Below are 22486 nucleotides of genomic sequence, written 5' to 3' on the forward strand. Positions count from 1 at the left end.
GCTCGACTGCATGCTTTAAGGATTAAAAAGCAACAACCGTATGCAATAAAATGTCGGAATATGGTAGAAATTATGGATCAGAGTGTATATTTATGAAAGAAAGGCTAGACTGGTAGAGTAAAAATTGACAGAGGTTTGAAATATGATAAAAAGAGTATTTTATTTATTTGAAAACAATGGAATGAGACTACATGTGAAATAAAACACAGAATCAAAACAACAGGGAAACAGTGGAAGCTGGAAGTGGTGATCAATTTACAACTAGCTACTCATTGGAATTTCCAAGAATTTATCTTCAAATGAAAAGAGACGCTGAAGTGAAGCTGCTCACGGTATGGACTCTTCATAATGCTGCACTTACTGTGGTCCCTCGAAAGCAACCTGCAACACAGCACATCCATATTTATTTTGACCATTTGATTGATTAACTAATGCATTTCTAGACTATTTCTTTTATTTCTCTTAATAGATCCCAAAAGATTTCATTTGCAAAGAGTAAGCATCTCGGTTTGTCCAATGTATAGCTTACATCTGGGTTTGATGCTGTGCTGATTTAGGATCACAGCATCTTAATTAAGTCTCAACTATGTAACAGACTCACCTACACGCTTAACTTGACAAACCAAAAAAACATCTGTGCTAACATAAAATAAACCTTAAATCAAGATTGCAATGTTGTATATCAATCATATACAAAAGTAAGGATACAGCTAAATTAAATTTAACCAATCAAGTTTAAAGACGAAGAGCAGCGTTGCAGTCATTTTGAAGAAAGGCTGCACCGGAAATCATTTCCGTCTATATGGCACCACCGGTAGGCCATGTAGGTAAGCTTACTAAATGTAATGCCAGGTTTTACACCCATGTCCTCACTATTAAACAACCATAAAGCGCTAAAGGATGAACTGTAAAGAAAGTAAGGAAAGGAAGGATGCAAAATTGCATGAGCACAGAGAAAATGTCAATTGAAGAATTGCTCCCAATATTCAAGTGTGTTATATGTCTTCATCCAACTCACATCAGCCACAATTAAATTGTTACCACTGGTTCATTTCTAATCCTCTTAATCACTAAAACGAACTCAAATCAAATTGTCATTACCTTTGTCTTGCTGTTGTCCTGCTCTTCCTCTAAATTGAAGCTGTAACTGCATAACGGATTTCTTTCAAAGCAAATTACTGAAATACTAAACCCTCATGCTGTACAGCTTTGATCATTACAGACTTTAAACTTCCTCAGTATGCATCATTCAGTAATGGTAATGAACCGATTGCAGAATGCTCCAAACATGATTCCTCTGAACAACTAATACCATTTTAGATCCTAAAGGGACCACCACATAATAAGCAGAGTTGTAGTTTAACCCTGAAATTATCAAAGAGGTGTAAAAAAACAGAGGGAAAAGTTTAAATTACTCACAAATCAAGAGAAACTAGAGTTCATCGTGCTCATTGTCCAGTGGATCCAGGCTCGGGGGCTCCTGACACACAGCAGGGCTGATGAACTCCATGAGGTACTCACAGCGACTGGGCTCTGAGGTAGATGTCACAACAGTTTCCTTTCCACAGGTTAACTTAACCTGAAATAAAGTAAAGAGGTATATTTTTAGTGTGTTGTCCAAGAGGAAACAATTATATTTCGGCTGAATGGTTGACTCACAGTGGTGGATCTGTTAGGGCCTTGCCAGCACCCTGTTCCATGTTCATACTTCATCACAGAGTAAATGTTATCCTCAGGACCTGCCCATTTTCCCCATGCTCTAAAAAGGGAAAGTGGTGAAAAATGCGGGTCAACGGTGGAGCAAACAGTAAAGTAAGCTTTACAGCAGACCACAGATATTTCCTTACCCTAAATTAGTTTCTGATCCACCATACTTGGGTTTCTGGGAAACTCTGTTGAATGGACAAAACCTGTAGACATACCTATGAGCGCAAGATAAATTTAGTCCTTCAGCACTAAGAACTTATGACAAATATATGCTAAATATTTCACAAAATTAAAGTATGTACATACTCGCTTGTAGTCAGCTCATAGCACTGGTTGTAGAGGTAGGAAAATTCAGCATCGGGTCCAAAGTCAAAAGAGATTTCCTTCTCAAGGTTCCTGCAAATTAATACCAGAGAAACAATAAGTATATATATATATAAAAAACTTACTGGCTGTCAACCAAAATCACCACCATAGCTGAAAGTTAAACTCCAGCTGTGGTGACAAATGCTGGACTACTGGAAAAGAAACTTTATATTCTGTCTGAAGACCTACCTGGTCTGGTCATCCACCTCCCGTAGAGCTCTCTCAGCCGCATCAAACTCATCCCTGGCTTTCTGAGCAGCTGAGAAGCAAATGCACAGCTAAATTATACAGTACCTCCCAGCAAGTTTAGTCAAACATATAAAAAGTCTGAAATTAAACAACATTTTGAAAATGTATATAATAAAATGTTATATATATATATATATATATATATATATATATATATATATAAATAAATAAATAAATAAATAAATAAAAAAGACAGTTTGACTCAATTGCTCAGGACTGGTTTGGATAAATTGGCGTTCACCTACCATCGATGAGGTTCCTCGTTTCTTGGTCATAAGGTGGCATAGTTCCCTCATCATCCTCGTCCTTCTTTTCTTGAGTCTGCTTCGTGGGAGGAACCTGAAAAACAAGCACAGTTCAAAGTGACTCAATGAAATAAAACCATCCAACATAAATCTCAAGGAGAAACTCAAGGAGAAAGCTTACCTTATAGTCTCCCTCGTCCACGTCGTCATCATCATCATCATCTTCCTCATCGTCTTCATCCTCTTCCTCTGGTATGTCATCATCAGGGTACTGCTCAGAGTCGTTGTCAGAGGCTGCCTCCTTTGTTTCCTCCTGTGGAGTTTCCACTGGAGCTGGGATGTCTGCGTTAGACTGATGCAAAGAAAGTCACAAATTTAGAGAAACAGCAACTTGTTCCAGGGAGTTTAAAAGAGGAACTTAAAGGTTCTTACCTCAGACACATATTTTTCTTTGATATTACTCCAAACAGACTCAAATGCTAAAGTGTCCACTTTATCCACTCCACCGAGCAGTCCCTATAGAAGTCAAAGACAATACTTACAATGTGATGTTCAGCTCCTTATGATGTGTTACAGCTTTACACAGAAATGCCTGTATTCGATAAGTTTAGAGAGATAATAGTTTTACCTGAGCCTCTGCTTCTGTGAATGAACCATCTGAATCTGTGTCAAGCTCAGAGTGGGACAGAAGCTCAGCGACTGAAACACTGAGATGTACAAATTAAGATACATTATTCATTTAGTTACAGTAACAAATCCTTTCATTTCTACCAGTCAGATAATAAAACCAAAGACAAAAATAAATAATTATGGTGTCAGCAACCATCAGCAAAACTCTATGAAAAATACATTTTCCATGTAAATTATAATCTATCCACAAAAGATTGTAGTGCAGAAAATATTAAGATTACGGTGGCATTTTGATGTGTTGCAAAAACGCAGGTTCTTTTGTGTATTACAACCCAATCATCCGAGAGACGACTTAAAATAAATATGGTTCCATCACTTAAACATATGGCAACTTTGCTTTAAAGCTGTCAGCGTTGAGCTTTTCCACTTTTCCTTCCTTATGGATGATGTTAATTCTGGAGAATGTCAGTACTCACAAGCCATCTGCATCATCATCAAGTTCCAGAAAGATCTCAGCCATTTTAGCCTTGTCTTTCTCCATGCGAATGACTGCTTTTTGTTCTAAAACAAGAACATTTAAATCTGCGTTACGAGTGATTGTTACTGCACAAAATCTGTATCACTGCGTGGCAAGTTTCCTGTTAGAGGCAGTGGATGAGCGACTTTTGTCTACTGCTGCTATAGTATCCAGTGTCATTGTCAAGTAGAAAAAAAAAAACTTATTTTGTAAAGTTAAAATTAGGTGTGCAGTATGATGTAATGCACTTTACAGCCAGTAGATGGTATTATACTTTCAAATCTTATTTTACCTTCCCAAGCCGCCAGTTGACGCTCTTTAGCCTCTTTCTCTGGCTGCTCTGCAGTCTCCTTAACTGTCCTCAGGGCATCCACCTTCATTTCCAGATCCTTCTTACTGCCCTGGATGTCTGCAAGTTTGGCCTGTTGAATCAAAGCAAATTACATATTTAACAAAACGTGAACTGCAGAATACCTGAAAACTTAAAAAGCACAGAAAACACCACAATTCACATAGCAATGTATTCAATACAAAATCTACAAAGGAATGGCACCAGTAGCTTTACTGTAATCTTAAATTCAAGACCAGGCCAATATTGCTCTCTTTGGTTGGATCTTGTATCCAGCACACATAAAAACCAAAGGTTATTTTAATCATACCTTCTTTTCCTCAAGACCTTGTTTGGCCTCCTGGATAAGTTGACGTTTAAGCAAAAAGCCTTCCTTTGCAATTTCTGCCATTTTCCGCAGGCTCTCTCTCTCCTTGCGACCCAACTCCCTACAAAACGCACAATAGAAAAATTATTCATCTTTTTTTTTTCTCAATAAAAAACATTTAACACATACAGTTTCAGGAGTTATAATCCAAACACATCCTCACCTGCAGGTGTTCTGACAGGCAGCTCCACTGTTGTACTCGTCTGTAGTGTCACAGCAATCTACAGAGAAAACTTAACAGTTAGAAAAAAACTGGCCACAAAACACCACTGAAAAGAAATTCTCTACACTGATTAAAATTCATACCACAGATTCCATCATTAATTCGGGAGGAAGGGATGAATCCAGATCGGAAACCTGCATTTGTGCAATGGAAGCTGCCATTGGGACAAGCAGCAGTGCCTGAAAATTAAAGTGTGTTTACAGACATATTGTTGAACTTTGACAAGACTCAGTACACCTCACAAATGTATAAGAAACATTTAATGATGTTAAGTATACGATTCTTTAAAAAAGAAAGCATGTACAGAACAGTAAGACTAACAGAACAGAACAGTAATCTCCAGCTTGCAGGATATACACACCTGGCTCATCTGACCCATCTTGGCAGTCACAGTAGTCGTCATTTATTCTGTCAAAGGGAATGGTGCGGGACCCATCCAGGCAAGTAAAAGGTTTGCCCTCTTCATAAAACTGCCGATCTGTTCAAGTTTAACATAGGAGTCGTGAGAGCAACTACACATCTCTGAAACCACAGCGATATAATTAGAACCCTCCACCCAGCATAACACAGAAAGGTGCATTTACAGATGCATTTCATCTAAACTCAAATGACAAACGCTTACTTGATAAGGGGACACCGCGAGGACGTTGAACCTCCACAGCTGAGGCTCCCGCACACAGCAGGACCAGCAGCAGGTATCGACAAGACGTTTCCATGATACACTTTTTGTAATAAAAAGCACAACGCAGCAGCGCCGAAACCACCTGTCAAGCAAATAAGTAACGCAGGTCAATCACTACTGGGCCTTAGACCCAATTTAAAACAAGTATAATGATAATGAAATAAAGTCCGACTTGGTGGTTAGCTCGAGCTGATTTCATTGCTAACTACCACATTTAGCTAACAGTTAAAAGCAAATCTTAAACAACAATTGTTATTATATTTTTTACAATACCTTTAAAATACCTCTAGGATGAAAGCGCTATGAAACAGCAAAAGCCAGTGAAAATGTTGTAATTGATTTCTTCTTTGAACAAGCTAACAGCTAATCATTACCGGTGGCATTACAAAGTTCCGTATCTACCAAGCGCATGCGCATATTCTCACCTCTTCTGTCTTGTTTCACTCTGATTGGATCTCACTTTCTATAGTTCCGGTGATTGGCGAAAAACATGTAGCGCAGTTGCTCTTGTCTGAAGTAGAGGATTCTGGGTATATTTGAGGAAGCTGCAGCCATCTCATGCTAGTCAGAGGCAGACAAAGGTGCCTGCTGCAGTTTACCCTTTTAACCTTGTAAACATGAAAACAGATGAACAAATGAAATGTCAAAGAAGATGGTTATTTCTAATTGTCCACCACTCATTACATAGGCCTTTACACACAGTGCTCTTATGTTAAACAATTAATCTATAATCTTAGTTTGTTAAATGAACACAAATGATGCTAAAACAGATATAGCATTGAATATCAAAGCAGACTTTAGTGTGAAAAAGAGAGTGTGTGTATGTGGGTACAGAGCTCCTGAAAACTTCCAAAGTCCAAATACAGAGTTGCTTAACAGTAAAATGAATGCTTGAAATCAGTTGAGCTTTTGGGAGCTCCTCGCCAATCTGGGATGTCATCAACAATATTTAGTCAATAGTATCGTCTTGGTTTTTTCAGCTCCTGAACGTGCCTGAACTAATTGATGCATAGTGCAGATGCAAACATGACAGTGATGTTGCATTTTATATAAAAATCTTGCTTTATTTGTATGTTTAACACACTTTACAGTACTGAACAGTGAAATAAAAGAAAAATATACTGATATACTATAGTATTGATTTATATATAGATGTTTGCTTATTAAATGCATTTATTCACAAAATGACACATCAGCTCTGTTAAGAGGAAAAACTTTCATAAAAATAATATAATAAAAAATAACTTGGACACATTTTACACATTACAGCAAGATCATTTACAAATATTACAATCATTTCATGTTTTTTCCCTTGAATAATCTCTCTTACTGGTGATCAAACACATGAGTTAAAGCCCAGAGAATCATTCTCTAAAGGAGTCAGTCTGCCATAACATTACCTGACAGCAACACCAATGGGAACCAGCTAAGTAGGCCACCATGGGATGGACATATAGGCTATCAGGCTAGATAGTGATTAAAATTACTAAGAAACAGAGGTGGTTGTAGTGCTGGAAATGGCCAAGTTAGATAAAGACACATTTATTTTCTTTAAACACAACCTACGTGATTATATCAGCCTTCTTTTGACTTTTGAAGTCAAACAAGTTAAATCTCACAAGGTTGTTTAAAAGAGGGCAACTAGATTTTTTTCAAAAGACTTATTATACCCAAAGAAAGGGGTTATCATTACTGGTGGCTGCACAATGGAAGTTTTCAAATTTGGCCCAGTGGAATGATGTCAATGGGTTGGCTGTCTAGAACTAAACCACCACAGACCATACACTACCTGAAACTGTCTGCCTCAAGACCTGATTAAATAAAGTGCTGGTACAAATCTATTTGATTTTAACAATAAATGTGCACAATTCAAAATGATGACAGTGTGATTGCAAGTGAGGAAATATATAATGAGAGAATGAAAAAGTGAAGATGTGGCGCGCAGTGTCTCAGTGGTTCACTCAACAATTTTAAGTAATTTGTCAATCATTACGATAAAATTCTAATTTACAATCCATTATTACATTATGTACAAGAGTGGTAATGATTATAGCTTTATCATCAACACGTGATTCATTTTCCAGACCATCCACCAGAATGATATAAAAATAAACTGTACACAAACTGTTCAAAGAAAACATTTCCCATGGTTTTCTTTTCATTATTCAAAAAGAATGGCAGCAATCAATCAAATGAATAATTTCCTTAATAAGAAACAATTGCTACAGTATTGTGTTTGTATGGCAATTAAATATTAATGTTTTTATAGCTTATGACAGAACAAGAAGCCACAAAAATAAAGCAACATGTTTAAAGTAAAAGGCCAGTGCATATGGGAATATTTTATTTAAGTAACTGCAATAGTAATTCTGGATTCCCATTCCACCAGATGAAAAGCCTGTGTGGTGGCCTCGCAGCTCTGCCCCATCCTGCGATGGAGCAGGTCAAACACACAGGCTTCTGATGCACCAAGTTGTGGTGTCTTCAGATAAGCTCAGTTACTGACCTGCAGAAACTTGCTCTTACCATTCAAAGAACCACACACTCTGTTCATACTTTTTTTTTTTTTTTTTACCCTGTGGAAAACAAACATCTAAACAAACACTGACCCATTTAAGCTGTGCAGATCAAATCCTGAACACCATTCAACAAGATGTGGTGATGCCAACGAGTGAACAATAACACATGACAACAACTTTAACATCCTGCTGTCTCATACTGTTACTCACTTACTTAAGACTGATCTCTACAACCTGCACAATCTTAACTCATATTTCTTGTTTTCTTTGAATGCTCTCAAGTAGCTAAAATATGCCATTCTGATTAAGAAACAACACATTCTTTATGTTGGTCCAAGCACAGCAACAACATAACAAATAACTGGCAGCAATGTTTATCCCTTCCTTCCAAAATGCAATGCTGGATACATTGTGTCTAGACACACCAATACTCACAGAAATAAGTATATAGACATGATATAAATATACTAGGATATCTATAATATATCTTATAAATCTACATACTGGCAGGTAGGTATCCTGCATCAGACATTAAGGCAAAAAAACCATCAAACATAGCAAGGATGATTAGGGACTGCCAGACCTCCATTTGGCCAAGTTACACTTCTTTCCCTGACATTCTGCCTCCCTGATTTCCTTATTCATCTGTGTTCCTTAAAATTACTTCACCCACTAAAATTTCTTATCCTTTACTTTGGTGAGAATTGTCACATATGAGGAGACAAAAACACACAGTGCAAGTGGGTGTGAGACAGCAAATGAAAACATGTTCCGTTGATGAAATAATTCTGTACCGCTTCAACGTATTCGGCAACATTTAAATATATAAAATAGGCAAAACGTATGCTTCAAAGCATCACATGGCTTATTCTCATAAAGTTAAAAAGAAATAATTCAAATAGGAAAAAAAAAAAAAAAAGAAGCTGAAAAGAGTCCCCTGGTGGTTGTGTTGGTGTTAGTGATTGCTCTGTATCTAAAGTTCTGAGTTGTACTATTATCAGAAGAGCAACAAAGGAAGACTTACAGCCGAAAACATATCACCACAGAAACTGTACGTGTGAATTACACCCCACAATACCATGAACAGTAAAGATAGATCTTTATCAAGAGACAATCAAAAATTATAACAAAATCTGACTCCCTGTCCCACAATGCATTGCTTCACGACAGCTCCATTCAGGAAGCTGGTGTTTCAGAAAGGCACAGAGCCATCTTGCACCAGTAGCACTCTGCTTGTAAAGGGAAAAGGGATACAGGACCTGATGGTCCCTTCATCGCAGCATCTTCCTTTTCTTCGATACCATCCCCTCTTCTCCTCCAACTCTGTGGATTTTCTTATTTTTCTTTCCGACAGAAATGGAAAAAAACGTCACTCAGATGTGGAGCTTCTCTGAGGAGAACAGTTTCTATTTAGTTTCTAACAGACACAAATTACTAATACTGACTGAACACTAGTTAATACACCATTAAGGGATGGCTTTTTCCAAAGAGATTCATTACTGATCAATGTCCCTTGTGTTAATGCACACATACAAACAGTCAAGTGTGTGTATGTGTGTGTGTGTGTGTGTGTGTGTGTGTGTGTGTGTACGTATGTGGGCGTGTATTTGTGAGTATGTGCATTTTCTTAAAAGAACTGGGTACATGTGAACTACAATTATACTGCATGACTGCTGCATGCATGTACATGACTTGCTCCTGTTCTTGTTTTTGTGTGTTCTCATGTGTCACTTGATGTGTGTTTATTTATGTGCATTCCAGTCACCGCAGTGCTACGCTGTCTTTAGTTGCCCATCGATAATGCTCACTTAAATTCCTCTTAGTCTTAAGTTCATTGTGAAATCAGTCGAAGGACTTCCCACCTCTCCAAATCTACAGTTGCTGTGTAATTAGCTTCTCTTTAAGCAATTTTATTTATTCCCTTTTTGAAAAATATATTTAAAGGTCTGTATTGTCATTGCAGTCTTATTTGTTCTTGGTTTGGCCATTGAAAGGATGAACAAGATAATGTGTGCAAGTGAGAAGGGAGAAACAGGAGCAGGACTCATGTATCTTCAGCTTGTGAAGAAGAATCTTCCTCTTCCTCTACAGGACTTGTGTCAGAAAGTCTTTCCTTTTCCGAGCCATCACCCAACTGAGTTTTCAGCTCTTCCTCCACTTCCTCCTCCTCCATAGCCACCTCATCCTCCTCCTCTATTATGTCCTCGTTTTCCTCCTCTGCCATTATGTCCTCTTGGTCCTCCTTTTTACCCTCCTTGTCCCTGTCACTGCAGTCCTGTGCCACATGGTTTGGTGTGGATTTTTCACCCGTGTCTCCCTGTTCTCTTTGGGAGCTCTCTAGGCTGAGCTCATACTGAAACTTGTCTATGCATGCTTTAATATCCTTGTCTTGGCACACAGGAGGTGGCGAGGGGCTTTGTGGGATAGTGCTATGGTACCAGTCCCTGTTGTCCTCCAGAGTGTCCAGGATTTCCTGGGCATCAGGGTGCACAAGGTCCCCCCAGGTCTCCCACAGTGGGTGGACGATATAGTCAATGAAGCCCACCTATATCAAGAAAAAAACAGTATGACTGACATGACTCAAGCAAGCACAGCAGTGTCTCTGCTCCCTGCAAATCAGCATTAAAAATGCAGAAAGTTAACTGCTATGATCTGAGCGACAAGATCAACTACTGCACTGTAGTTATCACACCACATACAGTACTACCAGTTATCAAACTGTGTACAGAGTAGTATCAATATATGTATTTTACCGCTAATCATTTACCTGGCTTTTTTCCACAGATGCAGTGTGTTTATCACACATGGGACTTATCTCCATTCCTCGCTCCCTCTCCTTATCTCCCTGTCTGAAGAACTCCTCCATGATTCTCTCTGTCCACTGTCGATACACAGCCAGAGGCTTCGTAGGATTGCTCAGGTCAGCACAGTGCACCATGTTCCTCAATACCTGCACAAACTCATATGTTAACCTCCAGACAATATATATCCATAGATGCATAGACTGTATATCTCCCAGGATTTCCAATATGCATTTGCTTTTAATGCATCAGATGTCACAAATTAGAATAAACCTTTTGACATTCCTTCAAAAATGCTTGAATTTATAGCTATCATAGAACAACCTGTTGAACACTTAGGTGGATAATTTGCTAAAAAAGACAGTTGCCCTGCTGCTGTGGAGGCTGTCAGCAACCCTCTCCTACGCTCTTGCAGAGATTGAGACATGTTCTTATAGCTTCCTTTCAATGATCCTCATCATAAAAGCGAAGGCTGTTGCATTTGGCGACACTTGGATTAGTGACACTTTTAGAGTAAAATACATCACTGTGTGGTTTACAATGATCACTTTCCAAAAGTGTGTGGTGCTCCTCATTTCTGCACAATCTTTTGGAATAACACAAAATATTGTTGTCTTTATTGACAAAAAAAGAGCGACAGATACCTCATCCATGCTTGATAATATGCAACATTGCAATTTATAGACCATGTGTAAATTATATATAAAAACTGCTTTCTCCTAAGATGCTTCTTCCAGTTCCCCAGCAAAACAACTGTGTCATGTGGATCAGAAATCCCTTAACTCCAACAAATCAGTGTCTACATCCAGTCACGCCTTCACTACAAGCTTTTTGTTTTCCTTTACCAATTGTGTCCTCTCAAAGCTTCAACTGATTTTGTTTTCCCCCTTGTAGCTGAATCGGGATAAGAACTTCTGCTGAATGGCCATTCTTGATTGAATTTGTTTGTGCCACTGAAACTTGAAAAATCGAACCTGTATTCGATCAGTGTAGTGGTCCAGCAAAAGTACTCCAGAGCTTGTCACTTTCTTGGTTTCCACCATAGTCTTGAGATCTGCCAACAAACTCATGTGTTTGGACATATCTGTGGCCAAAACCTGGAAAACAACATTGATATGAATTTATCAGTGGAAAAATAGATATATGTAGAAAGGACACAGCAGACTAATACAAAATGAGTATGTTGTCAGACAGTTACCATATCAATAACAAGTTTCCTCAGGCTCTGCCTCTGCCTTTTGCTGAGGTTCTGGAAGATGTCACAGTTGTCCTCGTGAAGCAGCTTGAAGCCCACAGCCAGGTGATGATTCTCCAGCACAGACTCATCATTATACATTAGGGCTAATTCTGAGTCTGAGGGAATCACCATGCAACAAGTACCAGTCAAAAAATGTACTTTCCAGTGTTTTGATTAGTGAATTAAAGTATTTTGACTCAAAAAGCTATTAATGGTGTATTAACTCATTAATTCATCATCGCTATCAAAAATCACATGAAAAATGACGTGATTGATACTGAAATTTGATACTGGTTGTTTCTTCTGATTATGGCCTTTTCCTGGTATCACACAACATACATCACATCAGTCATATTCAGAAAATATTTGTCCTTTGTTTGAAAAACGTTTCCTCCTATTGTCTCATTTTTACTCACTGGTGTTTATGAGGAATTGGTTAGACACTCCTGGATGGTCTACATCATGAATGGCAGCAGCAAATAATGCAGCTAATATCTCTAGATCAGTGAATACAGCCTGTCAGAGAAATAAAAGATGGAAAAACAATTAGTTTTGTGTTAGGTCCTTGTGGTGATATGCTTTTGGCACTGGTAAGTCAAATGGACTAACGCAGATACTTACATCTAGAGCTGGTGTGGACAGCAGTACGTGGGTGGACTGGGTGACATCAGCAGCATGGAGGCTGTTGTGGTAGGCCACATTGGCGTGATAGTGGTCCTCCAGGGTCATCACATAGGTGACAAATGTATCCACAGGGATCCGAAAGGTCTTCAGAAGGTCTCGCTCCTGCAGCAGGGACAGTCCACAGAGGTCATTATTACAGTCCAGCCCAGACTTGCAGTAAAAAGTGAGAGAGACTTAAAACGAAAACAATTCATTCTTGGAGAAGGACAAGAAATGAGAACACCCATCACTGCTTTCAAAGGAATGTATTTCAGTGGTCAGTGTCTGACCTTGCTGCACTACATTTAGCATCTTTTGCGGACTTGTCCCTCACTGTTAGCTATCCAAGAAGCATTTCCAACATGCAGTAAACGTTGTGAAAGGATCTATTTATGAAAAGACACAATGTTTTTATAACTGCAACCAAATCTAACATCGAACATTAGGCTTTACATAATCCAAAGTGTAAAAACTACTGATTCAAACAGGAGCCAGACATGGACTCTTCGTTGTTAGTCATGTTTAGCACTCAAACGTCTGCCTTATGCTCCCAACTCCCATGATTTGTACTTGCATATTAAATGTGTCTATGAACACAACAGAGGAGAAAAAGCCTTTTCCAAAAGAAATTAATCAAAAGATTAGTTTTATGCAGTGACGTGAGACAGTGTTGAACAATCGTACTACATGTTATAGGCTACTGCATAAGCTATTGTCTGTATTTAATATCTGTCTCACCTGGAAGATGGCAAACATGATGCAGCTGAGAGGTCGATTATTAGAGAACTCTGCCACACGAAAGATATTAAGGCCCCACTTGTTCAAGTCGTTCAGCTCCTGCAGACACAGGACAATTTTAACACACATAGGTACAACACTCATGCAGTTTTCCCCCCATTTTAATGCTAATCTTAACAGGACTTTGCCTCAAAATTTGATCATTGAGAAGTTTCAATAAACTATTAAACTTTCCTTGATAAGTGGTTGTGGAGAGTTTTTTCTTCAATACAATACATTTCATTATTTAGAAAAAAAGTTCCTTCTCTTATTAATATATTTGTTATGTTATATAACATTAAAGTGTTAGGCAGCAGTGTGAAGAGTAGTAGGAAATCCATGTTGTTTATCTTTAGGCATCTTTTATTACTTTCATCTGCTTTGTGGGTTTCTATGCAATAACTAAGATCTCTTGTGCTGTTTTTCCACTCATTTACTCTGTCTAACGCATCCTCGTGTTCAGTCTTCACGCCAAAGCGAGGCAAGGTGGAGTTGGATAGGCTGGAACTGTGCGTGAGCTTCTTTACACCACTGATGTGACACATGGGCTTCTCCCTCTCCCTCAAGGTCGGGGATGGAATCTCCACCTCGTTCTGCTTATCTGGATAGATCAAAAGTTTGGGGTCATCCATTTGATCTGAGGTCTAAAGAGGTGGATTAGAAATTCGTGGTAGGTTTGCTTTACCTAGAAAGGTAGTGGAGATGTATTCTGATACTTGATTCCCTGAGCGACTCATCTCTGACAAATGGGACAGCTCCCTGTTTAACATCCTCTTGAACTGAGGAAAGGAAACAAACAGAGACATCAGTGAATCATTTGAAAAGTAGTAAAACTGTAGAAAAATAAGGGGTTACTGATGTATCCAAAAATATAGAAATGCAGATTGGTAAACCTCCAGAATTATTAACATTGCTCTTTGGATTCCATTTGCAGAGAAAAATTCCTACGATTCAAATTTGAGACGATAAATGATCGGCCTCATCTTCTAAAAGGTGAGAAAATCAATTATGAATCATCCCACCTCCTTTTCTTAGATAAGAACAGACTGTTCAAAATCTCAGCTCGGTTTTACTTTCAGTGATGTGTCGCAGCAATGTACCATTTTTACACAAGTTGTTCCTCGTGCATCTGCCGTGTTACCCATAAACCTGCTAGTCTCAGACACAAATGTGATCAAGTAAATACATTATCCTCACAGACAAAAAAACACTGTTCCTGAATTTTCTCGTAGCTTTTATGTAATGTTTTATTTTCTCAGATGAACATGATTTTGGGAGCTTTAATGGTTTCCCTGTCAGACAAGTCATGAGAGGGCACAATGCGATTCGGACAGACCCCTCAGTCTGTGTCCTACTGACTGATCTTTCACACATAACAATCTCCATGGCAACCAGAGCAGTTACCATAGCAACTGCCTCCTCACAGTCAGTTCCTCAGTTTGATGTGAGAGCGGTGGCTGTTTGGATGACAATCGGAGGGAGTCGGCAAGTGTCTCTGACCTTTACCAAGGTCAGCCCTCCCCTCCTCTTCCTCCTCTCTACGCTACTTCTCTCTGTTGCCTATATGTGCTCCTCCCTCACTCTTAAGGTAAACAAAGCTCTTCATTACTGTCTTTCAACCCCAAATCTTCCTCTGCTTCCCGCTGCACTTTGTCTTCCTGGCATTTCACAAGTTCCATGTTTCGCCACCATCTTTCACTTTTTTCATCACAACCATCCAGTCAGTTCTATGGAGTCTGGAGCTTGTTACAAGCAAATAGGTTCTCCAACAGCAAACCATGGAAGCGGTTAGGCAGAATCAGCCACCAGAAGCCTGGAAATCTATAGCCCAGTGGCACACTTTGGCTGCAGAATCCCCCCTCCTCGGCTCTCTTGTTCTTTCCTTCCCTAATGCTGTAACGCTGAGTCATAGCTGCCAACCAACACTTTCACAGTGCCAGTCCGAGTGCCAGGACAAACAACTCTCTTCCTCTGACACTTGCTAATGAAACAAACATGCAAACACTGCACAGACACAACTGTGGGCACATACACTTACACACCTGCATATGTCAGACAACCAGTACGGGTATATCTTTTCCTAACTGGTCAACAAATAGCACACAGAAACTAATATATATAAATACACATGGAAAATGGAACTCTGCTGTGAGCTGTAACCTGTTTAACATTATTCAGATGAAAACAAGGTATGGAAATAAAATCCTTTAATCCTAGCAAGTTTTTGTTTTGATGGCTCAGTGGAAGAATACCACATCAGATGCTAATCTAACATATCAAAGAAAATTCCAGGCATATTTGATACATTCTTATGTATGCAGATTGCAGAATTTAAAAAAAGGAGAGCAGAGACATTTACTCAGTCCAGAGATCATAAGCTTGTCTATTACTGACAATACACCTGCCTGCCTTAAGTTTGCATTGAGGCTTGCCTCAGGGCAACAGGAGAGAGGAAGCGGGATGTAGAATGCAACTGTAGAACATAGACACTGATTTAAAGAAAGCTGGATTATTTCACAAAGCCTTATGCCTTACCTTATATTTCAAACAAATCAGTGTTTTCTCATAGGACAGAGATGTAGATCAGGTATAGGGTGAATAATTAGACTGATATTGGCCACGTTTCCCAGACTCGCTAAGAAGCTCTTAAGAGTTCTTAAGAGCTTCTTAGCAAATCTGGGAAACTCTTAGCAGAAGTAATAAATTCTGTTTAAGTTCTCCTTCTGAGTGGATTAATGTATAAAATATGTACAGGAACACACCAGTTTCTATCTAACAGTTTCTTACATAACCACTGTCAGACCCAACAAAATGTTTAGCACATGAATAATGAGTCTTGAACACATAATCATGTGTACATAAAGAATCTCAGGTAGCACTTTTAAGATTGTCGCTTATAACCACATAATGTTCACAAAGGGACACCACCTCTGTTCAATAAAATAAGACACATAAAAGTTGAGTTAGCCAGTGGAAGATTTGTTTAAACATGCACAATTGTAACATATCAGGTGTCCATAGCATCTATTGAGGATGAGCACTGCCAGAACCTGTTTGCTCTCTAAGCTCTCCTAATCCTACCTGGTCCCACCAACCGATGAGCCAGGGCCTGGAGCAGGTCTCACAGAACAGGTCCACTAAGGGCGTGCTGCGCTCTGCCGCCGTCCCACCCCCCTCCATAACTCCTCCAGAAGTCGCACCAAGGTCCAGCTCTGCCCCTGCCCTCCCCTGCAGGGGGCTGTAGCTGGAGGAGCGGGGCAGCCTGTAACCCCCTGGTACAGGCGAGGGGCAGGGGGATGGCACCGGGTCAATGGCCTCCACCACACCCATGTTGAGGGTAACTGGGGGAACTGGGGTTTTGGGCCTTTGGCACAGGCAAGGGGTGCGGTAGTGAAGAGGAGCTTGGGCACTGCGGGTACCCCAGTGGCATGAGGGTGTCGTCAGGGTGTGTGGGGAGAGGCCACAGCCAGCCAAACCTGGACACTCCAGAGTGACGGCTGCCCCAAGATGGGGCGAAGGAACAAGGGAAGGGGATTAGGGTAGGGGCTGCTGGTGCAGATTGTCCGTGCCTACATGCAGTACTCCAAAGCAGGCCACACCGTCAGTCCTGAGTTAGGCTCCAGCCTCAGTGTGGTCAGCAGATGAGGGTCCCCCTGATGAGCAGACCAGGAGCCCCCTGGATCTGGCTGCTGTGGAGACTACATCTCATCCCATTTGCTGAGCAGCCTGACCCAAATCTATAGTCACTGCAGGGTAAAAGTGAATGGGCGCTGAACGCGTGAAGATGGGGGGAAATGGAGAGGGAGCGAAGGACCGTTTGAAGGACACAGAGAGGAACTGATGGAAGAGATGAGTGGCAATTTTAGAGAGATGCAAATGAAAAAAGGATGTAGCAAGAGCTGAGTTGCTTGACAAACAGTTATAAAAGATTTAGGTGACGGAGGTGAGAGATGACTGCAATATCCAGTGACGAGGGTAAAGGGATCTTGGATGACAACAGGAACATTGGGAAAAGGAGGAGATGGGGGGGAGTACAGCTGATAACGCGAGACAAAAACATGGATTGATAAAATGAACGAGGGACAGATAGAAAGAGACAGAGAGGGGTGAAGGCAGGCCTGTGGCAGATGGTCTGACTGAAGAATCACTCCAAAGCTGTGGTCAGGAAAAACAGTCTCCCTCTTCCTGCGTCGCCTGCCCCTCCCCCACGGTACAGATCCAAAGGCCCGGCCCAGTCCTACCGGTGCATCAGCTTGCCTGTGCCGTCTCTCACCGATCTCTGCTACTCGCAGTCAGTGCACAGACACTGATAGCTTTGTAGCCTACTCGTCTGCCTCAAGTCAGTCCATGCCTCAGCTGGCCAAAAAGCCAGAGGTCTAATCCTGCTGCTTTAGGCTGTCGTTCCTCCTCCAGTTCTTTGCTTCTTGCGCCATTTCTCTGGATGCTGTAGACAGCCCTCGCAAGCTAATCAGGCAGTGTGGCTGCAGGCGCGTGCATGTGTGTGTGTCTTGCTTGGCTCTTGTCAGAGGCTTAGTGCGCATGTGCGACAGGACAGCATGTACGTCTGTCGAAAATATGTGTGTGAGCGAGGGTGTGAGTAAGAGTGAGAGACTGAGTGGGAATATTCATGTGTGCACCTCCATGTTGGCACAGTGTCGAGGATTTCTGCAGCTCATTTGCAGTCACTGAAAGGCAGTGTAGTCACAGAGACTCTCTTTACCCCCGGAGACTTTTCATTTCACATTGCTCATGCACACGCACGCCCACACAAAATTATGTCATTTCATCCTTCTGTGGTTTTTCTCCCATAGTCTCTTCATTAATAATTAATTATAAACACAAAACACTCTTATCTATCAATAGTGAAGTGCAACATAGAATGAGTTTCTGGAACAAAAACAAGCAAGGTGCATGGCCCTGTCTCTTTAAGGCAGAACCCTGTTAAAGAGACACTGCCTCTGTTTCATTGGTTGTAGCCAAAACCACATGTATTGTGGTCAGAGTGACAAGCCAATGACTTAAAGGGAAGGGCAGACCCTGCTGCTGTTCGATAGCAACCAAGGTTACAGCAGAGACATCAGCATCAGGACCTATCCCCCCCTTCCTCTCATGTCCTCCCCACCCACAGCCTGTCATATCCTTCCCCTCTCTCTCTCTCTCTCTCTCTCTTTCCGTGCCCGTTCTCCTAGAAATACAAATGCATTCATCCTTAAGAAGCCTGTCCATGTTCATACATACAAGCATGTATGTATACTCATGCAAAACATAAGTCTTCCAAGATCCAGTGCAACATGGCTGTGTGCCTTGCAGTCATACAACCACATCAACCATGAAATATACTACAGTGCACATTAATTATTCATTGATACATTACTGCAAGACTGAAAATAAACCCAGGAAAGACAACAAATTGTCCCTCTTTGTAACAGAACAAGCAGCTTGTGATTCCTTCTACAGCAGATAAGTCATTTGTTTAGCAATATCAAGTGAATTTCGTCAAGTTTCACGCGAAAGGGGTTGGGGAAGCCTGGAGAAAAACATGTGAAACTGTTTATAGTTGTTTATCAAGGTGTTTATACCATACCAAGGTAATCAAGACAAGCAGTGACAGTTTGAATGAGCATTTTTGAGTGTGGACAGCTGCGCACCTTGTTGGAGGCCATTTCACTGACTGAGCGGTGGGTTTGAATGGTCTCCAGCTGGTCCAGACACCAGTCCAGCTCCTCCAAAGTCTCCCGAGCCATCTGCTGGTATGTCTCCTCTGACAAGGACACACAGACAATATATAAAAGCAACATTAGAAGTGCACAGAAGTGTCTTGAAAGCTGCTTGATAACCTGATCTATGCCTGTCCATCATCTTTATCTGTAAGCTAACACTAAACTGTTTAAGAGATGAAAAGTATCTTACTTGGCTGTCAGAGAAACAAATTGTATGCTTTTAGAATTCTGATTCCAAAATCAACAATTTTAACCTTCAGCTGCGCACTCTAGACCTGCATTTTTGAGACATACCATATATTTATCAAAATCAAAAAAAGAAAAATCACTGCAACATCTCAGAGAGGAAATGTTGATTCTGTAAGACATAAACATATTTGTCTCGAACTGATCGTCCCCTAACTCTGCCTTTTAGATTGATTTCAACAATATTCTAAGTAGGATACTTAGCTGTTTTTCCCTGTATATAACGGCTGGTCAAGTCTGTCTAAAGTTTAGACTTGTACTGTAGTGTCCAAAGCATTTTTTACTAAAATAACGAAAAATTACTTCGAAATTGTCAGTGCTTCGGTTTTGGAGGGTTAACAAGTAATTAACACAGATACAAAAAGACACTTTGTCCAACACAATTTAATAGCTCAAGAACAAAAAGTATTGTTCCATACTGACACTCAACAACAGCTGAATCAAAGAAATACATGTTTTTCTGCTCCATTAACAAGATGTATTATCTGAGTTCAAAAGGTGGCAACCGCAACTCTTAAATGTAAATTTGCTTGTTGTCTTATTTATTCAGAAACTGGGATGCCAGAAGAACATGCCTATGATATATGTAGTCTATGAATATGTCCAACTTTTGTTTTTATGTGTCAAAAATGTATAAATTCCACTGGTTACATCTTATTTTAGGCATCTAGACTAAAATAATCAGGTTTTTCAGTTGAACAATCCAGCTCTCTGCAGCGTAGATTTAAAGATTTATCCTCCAAAGTATTTGCAGATAACCTTCTGACAAATAAAAATAGATTAAGCATTTTCTGTTTCAGTGAAAATGATGCAATTCAGACATAAGATGTTAACCACCCTCATTTTCCTTTTAACCCATATATTTATCATAGCTTGAGCATTGTGACTATTTAGTATCCATCAAACATAAATTGTAGGCAGGGGAACAAACACTGATAGTGCACATTATTATGTGATGTTCCAAACTTCAGTTTAATTACTGGTGATGTATTTTAGGTGTGTGGGAGCCTTAGTGTGTCATAAAAGGAAACTCCTTGGACAAAGAGTTTTAATTAGCTGACAGCATACCAGAGAGTGTAGCTTGGGGAACGGTGGGTTGGCTTGTCACTGGTGACCTCCTGTGGATAAACACATCATTACATCAGAGGAAGGACTGCACACTGCTGCCCTCTTCTGGGGCAAAAAAAGTACAGTCTGTGTCACAGTATGAGGCAACAAAAAGGTTTAGTTAAACATTTGCATCGACACAATTCATTTTTATGCCCACAAAACAAGACAACTGTTTGTCAATACCAAAATGTATTTATAATATTGAATAGACCAGCAAAGTGTTCCTTCCTCTTCAAAATGTAATCCCTTGAATTCTCTTGATGCACTTCAGATATTCAAGTATCCAAAAATAGTCAAAGACAAAGCCTGACTTCCGCCCACTTTTCAAATAGTTTTTATACTTTTATAATTGTGTACTGAAAGAGGTTTTTTCTGGGTCCAGCACTGTGTAATTATAGACGCAGATCATTTTTTGTGCTGCATTGCTTTATATATCATATTGACGTGGAGCTAAAAGCCTGCCAGCTCAAGCTCCTTCTGTCTACTGCATTACAAGGAAGAATAATTTTAGCATTATTGACCGTCTCCATAGTCTGGGCACGGAGTCAGGGACAAACATTTGAGACATGAAGCTTTGTGCATTCAGTTCTCAGTCAGCTTGTTGGAAATATGCCAAATGATGCTTATCACATTTTCCTTGAGCATTGTCTGATACTCATAAACTGGTTAATCATGATGGTTAAAATTGTTTCCCCTACGGGAGTGAAGAAATGGAGACATTAGCATACACACACTACAAACTAAGCAGGCAGTCGTGACGAGCACAAGTGGGGGGGGGGGAAGGGGTGTTTGACAGCATAATACTGACTTGTTAGTGGGTGTTGTGACATTGGCGAGGATGGTGAAGTTGCTTCTTACAGTTCGTAGGCTGGCCAACACCTGGGGGATGGATAGACAGCGTAGGAGGGAAAGAAGGAGTAGGCAAGAAGGAGGGAGCAGGAAGAGGAGGGGGGACAAGTTCACTGTACTGATTTGTCACCTTTTTAAGTCATTTTCAGAAAATAAGCATTTCAGACAAGCACAAGGGTACATACCTGAGCAAAAGGGGTGACAATCATGTCTTCGGCGTGCCTGCAAAGTCATAAGAAGAAATGCAAAGAATGAGAGAAATGTGAGTGGTTTGGGCAGCTGTGCTCAGTGTTAGTGTTTATATATGGGGCTATAGTTGTGAGTTGGATGTTTAGAAAGACCTATGAGGATCTAAACAGAGAAATAATCTTGATAAACACTAATGGAAAGGTTTGGGTGGTTTGCTCAAAGAAGGGCCAGTAAGCAGCACTTAACTTAATGTCTCTCTCATGGTGTCATTAGCATAATGCTTGCATAATTAAAATCATAACCTCTGCTGTGTAGATTGGGATGATTTGCAGTTATTGCCATGTGTGTGAATGGATTGCAGTGTGATGGATTACGGATGATGGCTTACCCCTCACTGTTGATAGAGGAGTTGCGTGACATAGTTTTTGGGGACGTGTCGTAGTCTGAGTCTGAGCGGTACAGGAAGGACTCCCTGCGCTGGCTCTGGGGAAACGAAGGGTGGAGCACCAACCCAGGATTCGCCTGCGAATCCATGGGACTGCGGCCTGGTAAGGGTCCATTCTCTGAATCAAAGCTGAAATATTAGTAGGAGATTTTAGTAGTCGCATTTAATATAGGTGTTCATATTGGCACTGTCCTTATCTCTCAGTAACAATAAACAGCTGAAAGATGACCCTAGATGCCCAAAGACAAGCAAAGCAGCTTGTAGTATTTTCTGGAGAAAAAGTTGAAGACAGATTTAACAGCATGAATGTATGCAGTTGTGCCTCTGCGGTAATGTTGGATTGGCAAACTGCCACAAGGCTGCTCTGAGAATTACACTACATTTTCACAGTCATTTTTATGTCAGGAAATTGGGCCACATCAACCAAATTCTCCATGGCCAAAACTGTCTGCTGGGAGTTATTGAGATCTTTGATTAGGGTTGATTTCTTTTAGACCTCAAGGGTTCAGATCAACTTTTAATCGATTGAGAACTCTCATACGTGTTAAAGGTTCCCCTTGGAGATTTGACCTCTCGTCATCTTGTGAAGCTCTTT

General features: G+C 40.3%; 2 protein-coding genes across 3 annotated transcripts in view; both read right to left on the reverse strand.

Moving 5' to 3' along the window:
• Positions 1 to 141: 141 nt before the first annotated feature.
• On the reverse strand, positions 142 to 5723 carry prkcsh (PRKCSH beta subunit of glucosidase II). Its single transcript, XM_072369065.1, has 18 exons — positions 5609 to 5723; positions 5276 to 5417; positions 5015 to 5131; positions 4737 to 4832; positions 4594 to 4651; positions 4374 to 4491; positions 4007 to 4136; positions 3674 to 3758; positions 3196 to 3274; positions 3000 to 3083; positions 2749 to 2919; positions 2568 to 2661; positions 2263 to 2332; positions 2014 to 2103; positions 1848 to 1922; positions 1660 to 1759; positions 1420 to 1579; positions 142 to 381 (listed from the first exon to the last, which is right to left on the reverse strand). The coding sequence occupies exons 2-17, from the start codon at positions 5367 to 5369 to the stop codon at positions 1433 to 1435; spliced, it is 1608 nt and encodes a 535-aa protein (XP_072225166.1). The 5' UTR covers positions 5370 to 5417; positions 5609 to 5723; the 3' UTR covers positions 142 to 381; positions 1420 to 1432.
• A 2435-nt stretch (positions 5724 to 8158) lies between these two features.
• pde4a (phosphodiesterase 4A, cAMP-specific) overlaps positions 8159 to 22486 on the reverse strand; it is a 38009-nt gene continuing 23681 nt past the window's right edge. For both annotated transcript variants that reach the window (XM_072369063.1, XM_072369064.1), the window contains exons 2-15: positions 21835 to 22020; positions 21443 to 21479; positions 21217 to 21287; positions 20367 to 20416; positions 18981 to 19093; positions 14018 to 14111; positions 13770 to 13933; positions 13294 to 13392; positions 12514 to 12678; positions 12309 to 12408; positions 11854 to 12008; positions 11630 to 11752; positions 10622 to 10804; positions 8159 to 10399 (exon numbers count right to left, since the gene is read on the reverse strand). In XM_072369063.1, the coding sequence (XP_072225164.1) occupies positions 9899 to 10399; positions 10622 to 10804; positions 11630 to 11752; positions 11854 to 12008; positions 12309 to 12408; positions 12514 to 12678; positions 13294 to 13392; positions 13770 to 13933; positions 14018 to 14111; positions 18981 to 19093; positions 20367 to 20416; positions 21217 to 21287; positions 21443 to 21479; positions 21835 to 22020 (2041 nt within the window). In that variant the 3' untranslated portion in view covers positions 8159 to 9898. The remainder of the gene's footprint in view (positions 10400 to 10621; positions 10805 to 11629; positions 11753 to 11853; positions 12009 to 12308; positions 12409 to 12513; positions 12679 to 13293; positions 13393 to 13769; positions 13934 to 14017; positions 14112 to 18980; positions 19094 to 20366; positions 20417 to 21216; positions 21288 to 21442; positions 21480 to 21834; positions 22021 to 22486) is intronic.

This window comes from Leuresthes tenuis, unplaced genomic scaffold, assembly GCF_036924035.1.
Source record: "Leuresthes tenuis unplaced genomic scaffold, fLeuTen1.0.hap1 SCAF_17, whole genome shotgun sequence".
NCBI classification, from domain to species: Eukaryota; Metazoa; Chordata; class Actinopteri; order Atheriniformes; family Atherinopsidae; genus Leuresthes; species Leuresthes tenuis.

Bases quoted from the DNA above. Each gene is read 5' to 3' on its own strand.
- prkcsh (XM_072369065.1), bottom strand. From the start codon at position 5,369: ATGGAAACGTCTTGTCGATACCTGCTGCTGGTCCTGCTGTGTGCGGGA. The intron at 3,275-3,673 runs GTGAGTACTGAC...TGTACATCTCAG, and splicing joins GATGATGATGCAGATGGCTT to TGTTTCAGTCGCTGAGCTTC. The intron at 1,923-2,013 runs GTATGTACATAC...TTGCGCTCATAG, and splicing joins TATGAGCTGACTACAAGCGA to GTATGTCTACAGGTTTTGTC.